The sequence below is a fragment of the Pollachius pollachius genome, assembly GCF_949987615.1.
Source record: "Pollachius pollachius genome assembly, chromosome: 15".
In the NCBI taxonomy this organism is placed as follows: Eukaryota; Metazoa; Chordata; class Actinopteri; order Gadiformes; family Gadidae; genus Pollachius; species Pollachius pollachius.
In genome coordinates, this window is record NC_136948.1 from 18,725,807 (window position 1) to 18,734,935 (window position 9,129).

Below are 9,129 nucleotides of genomic sequence, written 5' to 3' on the forward strand. Positions count from 1 at the left end.
AGACGTGTGTGGCGTTTTTTATTTTATTTTTTACTTTATGTAACTTTGTACACATTTGTTACTTAGGCTAACTCTGCTAAATATATATAGGCCTATAATATTTCTGTTTACGGCAAAGATTTTTCCTCAGATTAGGCCAATAAAGCAATGATTAAAAACAAACAAAAAAATAAACACAAATGCTTGATCAAAAGCCCGGCCAGAGGACAGTGGTTGGAAATATCGGCCCGACCCGGCCCGCGGGTCGGGTCGGGTTGGGTCGGGTTCGGGCTCGGGCAGAGAATCTAACTCTACCCTCTAGTAGCCCAAACACTACCTGTCCCTTTAAGGTACTGGGCCTACCCTCTAGTAGCCCTAACACTACCTGTCCCTTTAAGGTACTGGGCCTACCCTCTAGTAGCCCAAACACTACCTGTCCCTTTAAGGTAGTGGGCCTACCCTCTAGTAGCCCAAACACTACCTGTCCCTTTAAGGTACTGGGCCTACCCTCTAGTAGCCCAAACACTACCTGTCCCTTTAAGGTACTGGGCGTACCCTCTAGTAGCCCAAACACTACCTGTCCCTTTAAGGTACTGGGCCTACCCTCTAGTAGCCCAAACACTACCTGTCCCTTTGAGGTAGTGGGCCTACCCTCTAGTAGCCCAAATAGACCAAAAACATAATGGCTTCAATCTGACTCTTTAGCTATTAAGCTCTTAGCTAAGCTTTCCCTGCTCACATAAAGTATTGACGTCATTGAGGCAGGCGAAGTGTGCCATTACCTCTCCACTTGCATTATGTTCAACGCTCAACGCTTTGTGAAATAATGGTTGGCTGTCCCCCAAAAGGGGACATCGAGTTAAATAGAGGAAAGGTGAAGTTAAACAGATGTTGTTTAAATGGCCTTTTAGTTACAATATGGAAATGATAGCCTTTGTTATTGTTCTTTGCCATGGATAAAGACTAACAAGCTAAGCAGTTTATTTCATGGGTAAATATACACTGTTCTTGTACTACTATTCTAATGTACAAACACAGCTGCTACTGTTTGAACACAGAAAGCTTGGTGACTGGTATAAGAATTGTTTTTGAGTTGCACATCGTAGTAAGATAGAATGATATTGAAATAGCATTTCTCTACTAGATTAGGACGACATTGACATTCGACCAAATGTAACAGACCTTTACTTTGAATAAAACTACGTATTTTTTTGGTATAACAATAAGGATACTTAAAACTCAAGTTTTTTTTAACATTATAATGCAGAAATGTTACCTGATATAACTTTAAGTTTACCTTCTTTCTCACTTCTACTTTATCAGATCGTTGCAAAGATAGTATTTCATGTGTGTGTTTATTTTCCGCATGTCATTCTGACAAAAGGTGGAGGGGTGGGGGCTGAACAAGCCCACAATCACTATGTACACGCTGCTGCTTGCGACAATTCTTCACCATTCATGCCTCTATTTATTTTTATAGTGTAAAACATTGTAAGTGTATTTGTACACAATACTACAGAGTACCTTGTAGGAGTGTAACGGTACACGTATTTGTACCGAACCGTCATGGTACAGGCACTTCGGAGCGGTTAGAGGTGTACCGCGGTACGTAAATGTGGCGTACATAGCGGGCAACGATCGTCGAATAGTCGAATAGTTGGAGTCAGTAGAATATCGAATAATGAATGTGACTATTGCTTTTTATTACACGGCTTTTCTCAATGGTGTTGAGCGCTCCGTTGACTTGCATGGGCCTTCACAACTTCCGGTGGTGAATAGCGTCCTCGGTTGCTAAGCGACGTCAACGTCTTTGGCAGACTATTTCTCTGCTGATCAACACTACGAATGCTGGTAACAAATAAATTGTAAAAAGACACATCGTGTGAAGTTATATTTTTGACGTGTCTAGTTCACCGTCATGCAGGCTGTGTTCAGTAAAATAAATAAATAAATAAATAAATAAATAAATAAATAAATAGCGATCCGTTTTCGGTGCATGTAGGTCTATCTGCCTAAGCCCACGTTGAAATAATTTTGATGTTGAATATTGATGACGCAGTTGTTGAAATAAACAGATTGATTTCATACAAATCATATTAGCCTCTCCCTGTGTCATTGTGTGTGCGTATATTCGAGGTGCGTGCGTGCGTGGGGGGTTCTTGATTGAGTGATTTTCGAACATTATTTGAATACTTCTCAGCGAATATCGAATTGTATTTTTTGCCAGAAATGCACATCCCTAGCACACTTATTTGAAAAAGCACCATCCAGGTGTTACTATCACTGTTGCTGTGGGAAAAAAACGAGCTGTGCAAACCCAGCTCACGACACTATTTCCATAACCCCTGTCTGGGAATTCAGAAATGCAAATGCCATAACCAAGTTTATTGGTGTTTTAATTGCTGCTGATCTACGGCAATTCTCCGTCGTTGACAAACAAGCAGTTTTTAAATCTTTTCCCCTTAACTATGAACCGTACCGTACCGTGACTTAAAAACCAATATATGTACCGAACCGTGACTTTTGTGTACCGTGTTATGCCCCCTGGTGGTGGCTCATTAGAAGGGCGCAACATAAGGCAACAGACGTAGAGTGAGGGTGCAATGACACAAAACCGTGAAACCAGGTATCAACCAATAATATTTATTTATGTAACCAGGGTGAAACGACGTGTTTTAGTTTTGTTGAAATGTCACCAAATGCTGATTAATATGAACCAGTATGTGTTTAAGTTATGTTCAAGGTACCTTTTTGTAACCTGTTCCAACTCCTATGTTAATGTGTTTATTATAGCTGTACTGTCGCTTTAAGAAAAGTCTGTGTTTAGTGACGTGTATGCAGTGCCAAGCTCAGAATGCTGTTATCTATGTGGAGGTATGTTGTTGTATTTGTCGTCATATTTGAGCATGTAAATTGTTTTGTAGACAATGAAAATGTTTAATGTGTAACTTAACGTGTTAGGAATTAAGTATGTGAACATGCTACAGCGCTGATATATCAGCTAACGCTTTGCAAATGCACTTTTTGTGAGTTTTGTTGTATACATGTGCGTCAGAGTGCTACAGGGTAGAGGTGGATTCAATGATTCGTTTACGTGAACCAGTTCGCGTCAGTCAGTTCGCCAAGATGAGTCGTTCGCGAATCGTTCGTTCGTTCGTTCAGCCCAGTTTCCGGTTCAGTCCAGTTTCAGTTTCCGGTAGCGGTGAATCGCATCATGCAATGCACCCATTGCATGGTTCGCAGCTGAGTCAGTCAGACTCCTGAGGCTTTACTTCACCTCAGAGATAATGCGTTAGTTAATAATGATATGCCTTGCGGCATATCATGTGGCATCACCTGCGCATAGTGCTGCTGCGTAGGCCTACATGGACGTTCCAAGTATGTTTACTTCATGTATCGTTGAAGCTAACTAAGTAAAGCCTAGTTATAACTATAACCTGCTCCTGGTGCAGTGCAAGCAACAGTGTGTGCCGTGAGTCGCCTCGGTCCCTCGTCTTCCTGAACGAACTGTCTGCGAGTCGTGGGTCTGGGAGGAGTCAATTCTGAGTCACGAACGACGCGAACGAGACGACCGACGCGAACGAGACGACCGACGCGAACGAGAGAGAAGAACCAGTTCGGATCGTTCGTTGTAACGATTCGTTCGTTCGAACGAATCAGTTCGCGACCGAACCACCTCTACTACAGGGTTTCCCCGTGTGTTTGTTTGCTAGGAGGGAATGTGGTCCTGTCTACGACCGTTTACATGCAGTGACACGGTTTTCTTTGGCTTGTTACGTATTTTAAACACATAAAGCTACCCACACATAGCCACTAGGAAGCAGGACCCGACATTTTAAGCTGCAATAACTATTCCAGCCATAGAGGGCAGCACCTTTAGACAGGTGAGGAGGGCGAAACCGATACGTCATATAGGCCACGCCTACTCGGTATTAAAGCAGGGCCTGAAGCCAACGAGATCAGAAACATCCGGCAGTCCATACTAGGGAGTTAGGTACAAAGGCCTGCTGTCGCTCACACACGTGTCCATACAATTCCCCTCCTTTTGCTTCATAGTTACCATACCGAAATACATTAACAAATAAAGTGAGTTAAAAGCGATCCGGATTAGACTACTTTCTTCAAGAACACAACAGGCTCATGCAGGTATGAATGTTTTATCTGTTTTGTGTATATTATCTATGCTGGTCATGTTTATGTGTGTGGGAGTGCAGTCAATTGCATTCATCATGCTATTTTGTTTATTTTCATGTTATTGTTATATATTGTCAGAATGCTGTTATCTATCTGAGTGGAGGAGGGAATGCGGTCCTGTCTACGACCGTTTACATGCAGTGACAGGGTTTTCTTTGGCTCATGCAGGTAACAATAAATGAGAAAAGCCATCCTCCATTGTTGTCCAGCCGTCCTTCCACCCATCCAGCGCATTCACCCCGAACACATCGCAGACCATTATATCCGTTAACGGATGTGCGCCCATTCATGAACAGTAGCAGTGCGGGCACACCGGTTATATTTACACAAAAAAACAAGCAACCCAGGGGTCAAGGAGGGCTAAAAGTGTCACCAAAGTAAACAAAAAGAAATAATAACCCATCCGCCCCCCTTGACAGGTGCTAGGCACCGAAAATTACAGTGGGTGGTGCACACTACCCCACTACACACGCAAGATGTAGTGGGGTATCCTCCTGTCCTCAATTGATCCCCAAAAACTGCCGCCCGAACTGAACACAAAGGGGACTATATATCAGGTGAGGGGAAGTTGATTGCTGATCAAGAACAGGTGGGGTGAATGATTGTGACTGAAACCAGGGGTAGATCTGAGAAAAGTGACAGGAGGGAGACAAATGCACCACAAAACAGAACCAAACAAGACATGCCTACAAACAAACAGCATACATAAACCCCAGCCGTAAAAACCGTTACACCCCTAGTACCTTGGTGTCCCCATAGCTGGCAACTGCCATGTTTTCAGGGAGATACATACACAGGCATTTCCACTCACAGGTTACCAAAAAACCCCTAACCACACCATGAGACGTTAAAACAGGAAATGATGATCTGAGCCTTTCTTTTTTTGACAAAACTACATACCTCATTTCCTTTAAACAGAACACTGGTAACAGTATGGCTGTAGGTCTGCTTCTCGTCTGCCTTACTGGCCTTGTATTTTCAGAAGAACCACCCGGTAAGTCTTTTTTACTTTTGTTTTGTTTTGTTTGTCTTTCCATCCGCTTAATAGTCCTGTCTTGTTTAGGTTCACATCACACACCTATTTGTATTTTTTATATGTCTACATTTTGCTCATCGATACTGATGGTTTATTGATGAGGATACTTTGTCAGTTAAGTCCAAAAAATACATATCATGTTACCTATTCTATTCATCAGATATCCAATATTAAAACAAATCCATGTATACCGTAACCATTTCAACTGCAAGTTCCACTGAATTCCCCTTAACGTCATCTCATGCCCACTTCCCCAGTCTGTTCCTTATATGGGTATTCCTGTCCTAGTTTGCTTCTGTAAGCAATGTTCGAGTACATTGCCCTACTGTTGTTGTTTGTGCATTTATATACTAAAGATTTTATAACTTTACTTTTCATGGAATTGGTAAGTTCACACATACAGAAACAACATAAGCCCTTGTTTCCCTTCATTCCCTCTTGTGTCAGATGTGAAGTGTCTGGTGGTTAACGTGGACTATGTTCAATGCATGTGGAATGGATCTGCCACCCCAGTCGTTAATTACACCTTCTATAGCAGGTGAGTTAAGCCCTGATGGATTCTCAGCACACAAAATACGTCAAATTGGCTTCTTATTTTGACCCACAGCATGTTGAAAAATAAAACAAACCCTCCCCATACACCTACTTTAGCCTTTTAATGTATTCATCATCATCATCGTCCACGTCTTTCACATATTTATATTGCAACTGTGTTCCCTGTTGAATTTGTGTTCCACCCTCAGGTTTGAAAACGGTTTTAAGGAGTGTGCCAGCTATGTTTTGGAGAACAGCACTATCGTGGGCTGTGATCATCCCTATTTGAACCTTATTACACAAAGATTTTCTAAGTTCACCACCAAACTGAAGCTGGGGAACAGGAGCTTTGAGCAGTTCCATGAACTTAAGTCAAAAGGTATGCCCCCCCCACCCATACAATGTTTTGAATGTGTTTATGACCAAATAGATTCCCATGTGATGGTCCCTCAAAACAAGAGCTATGTGGGCTACAATTGGGGGGGGGGGGGGGGGGCATTACTTTGTCAGAAAATATTCCATACATAATACTGGCAAATGCAAACTCTGCCACATTTGATTTACCAAATGCTACAACAAACGACGTAACAAAAACCTAAACCATATATTCTATATTTCTGTGTCAACACCAGTCAAACTGAACGCCCCCGTCAACTTAACTGTAAAGAATGGCTCCGACTTGAACCTGTGGTACTACTGGAATCATACCTGCAATACTAACTGCATAGAGTGCGAAGTTCGCCACAGGATCAACGGAAAGGAGTGGAAGGTATAAACTCGTTATATTTAATGAATGCATACAAACATTGGGATGATGGGATGTTACCATGAACTCACCTTGGGGTCCAGCAATGTGCATGGCCATCTTATAATTAAACACATTCATCCTTTTTGTAATACACAAATTACTTTCATGACTATCTGTCCGACCACCAGCGATAGTACATGTGCAACAAAGGCATCTCGTTCCATCTCAAATCATTTATATTTTTATCTCCCTGCTCCAAAATGTCTTCCCCGCTACTCCTTTTCTTCTTTGCCTTGTTGTTCCTCATACCTTGGCCAGACTATCCTTACCCAGAAAGATAGTTACTGCATCAACCTGCCCTCCAACAGCTACCTCTATGAGCTGCAGGTGAGGGGCAGAATAGGCGAAACTTGTGGAAAATCTGACTTCTGGAGTGACTGGAGCACACCAGTATTCTGGGGGTCCATGAGAGAATCCCATGGCACAGGTAAGAAGACAAGTGGGCCACAACCAAACAATTGATAGCCATCAGTTCCCTGGATGGGTTGAGAAAGGTTTAATCTTTTTTTTATGTATGTTTGTCAGTCGCAAATAAGCCGAGTTTCTACTCTCCCGTGCAGACAACAATCCTTTATGTTGTCGGGACAATCATCTTCTTCATATTGGTCATCATCTTGGTGCGCCACGAAAGGTGCGTTGATCTCTCTTCACATTTGATGTTAGTCACACTGTGTGCAACCGACAGAGCATGGTGGCATTTTGAGTGATAGCTCCGTGCCCTGGACGTTGTTCACCGAGGCAAACATTAGTTTTGGTTTGACTAACACCCTAAACAATTTATATCTGATTGCCTTTCTTTTCACCTGTTTTGGAATGCATCAAAAAATAAGTTTTTTTTTTTCCAACGTGGGAAAAGACTGACACACATAAGTAATAAAGGTGAATCATACCTAAAAAAAACAAAGATGATTAAACATGTCAATGTTTCCTGTGCAGGATCAGAGTCATTCTGATACCCGTTCTCCCAGACCCAGGCAAGAACCTGACGAAAATCCTGGCTGAAGACAATGTAGAGGTTAGTAACAATAAAGGCCTTCTGTCTATAAAGGGAATATTGCTATATACATGAATTGAATAAAAAAGCAAAGGCACATTTTTATATTGTATATGTAATCGCATCACTGGACCAATACCAATAATATTATGATTTAAGAGGCGGGGAAAGTCTAAATCCCCCCCCACGTTCAAACAACAAATGCATTTGAGTATATTTAAGGTATAATTTCATTTTCAATTCTGAAGGAGTGGCTACCCATCTCCAAAGGCATCAAGGAGGGGTTCAAGGTGAACTACATTGAGCGCGTCTGTTCTGTTGGGGAGTACAGCCGTAATCCACAGAGCACCAGCGAGAGCTCTGCGGACCAGAGTTATTCTGACCACAGCTCCGGTAGCTGTGCATCTTTAGCTGCCACCAATTGAATCCATTCCTCGGCCCGGCTCCCGGTTAATTAACCTGCAGGAGCTTTTTTCTATTCCCGTACTGCATACACATCCACTGTTCCTGTTGAAACGCATGGGGGACTGGTTACATCAACCTACATTAAAGTCATACATGTTAGGGTTACTGTGTTGTATGGTGCAATATATATGTTACTTTAATATTGGTGTTGATAATGACATCCCCTGGCATGGAGAATGTACATTTATGTATGTAACATTGTTTAGTGATGTATGTCTTTAGATCAATCTCAAAATTTCTTCCAATATAAAACCATTAAACAATTCTACGTCTACATTTCATCTTTCTTTCCACGATGCCCCTTCTAAACTACTAATTGGACACTGCTTAGTCATTTCTACTAAATCACATTTAGATTTAGGGCATTTAGCAGATGCTTTTATCCAAAGCGACTTACAATAAGTGCATTTGTTACAATAAGTACATTTGTCATAAGAAGTGAAACAATATATCGCTGTTGATACAGTAAAGATGTTCATAGAACCAAGTGCAAGTATTACAATCGCTAGGCTAACCCATTCACCGTGTAAAGCGATGATAGCAGCTACTGTAGATGCTACACAATTAAGTACCTTGAATAAGTGCAATGTACAAGTGCCAGGACGTACAACATTCGATGGTGGCTGTGCGTTGGTTTCTATGCAGAGTCGAGGTGAACTCTGAACAGGTGAGTTTTGAGTCCTTTGCGGAAGCTGGTGAGCGACTCTGCGATCCTGACATCGGTAGGGAGCTCGTTCCACTACTGATGTCCCAAAACAGAGAAAAATTGTGACTTCGCTGATCGACCTTTGCGTGCTCTTAGCGATGGCGGTACCAGACGTCCAGCTGAGGTAGTTGAGCGGAGGGATCGAGCTGGGGTGTGTGGCTTTACTAATGCTTGGAGGTAGGCAGGGGCAGTTCCATCGACTGCCTTGTATGCCAGTACCATCATCTTGAATCTGATGCGAGCTATTACAGGGAGCCAGTGGAGGTCTCGGAAGAGGGGGGTTACATGTGAGAACTTTGGTAGGTTGAACACGAGGCGTGCTGCCGCATTCTGGATGCGCTGCAAGGGTTTAATCGCAGAGGCAGGGAGTCCAGCCAGGAGCGAGTTGCAGTAGTTGAGGCGGGAGATGACCA

General features: G+C 42.5%; 1 protein-coding gene across 2 annotated transcripts; it reads left to right on the top strand.

Annotated features, from left to right (window-relative positions):
- Positions 1–4,102: 4,102 nt before the first annotated feature.
- On the top strand, positions 4,103–8,265 carry LOC307086591 (cytokine receptor common subunit gamma-like). Of its 2 annotated transcripts, none has more exons than XM_079751847.1 (9): positions 4,103–4,125; positions 5,092–5,167; positions 5,657–5,747; positions 5,953–6,122; positions 6,376–6,512; positions 6,810–6,978; positions 7,077–7,182; positions 7,488–7,566; positions 7,794–8,265. In XM_079751847.1, exons 1-9 carry the CDS (start codon positions 4,120–4,122, stop codon positions 7,968–7,970), a joined length of 1,011 nt encoding a protein of 336 aa, XP_079607973.1. In that variant the 5' UTR covers positions 4,103–4,119; the 3' UTR covers positions 7,971–8,265. The 2 variants fall into 2 exon arrangements, with proteins under 2 accessions (XP_079607973.1, XP_079607972.1); XM_079751846.1 differs by lacking the exon at positions 4,103–4,125 and adding an exon at positions 4,193–4,341.
- The last annotated feature ends 864 nt before the right edge of the window (positions 8,266–9,129 follow it).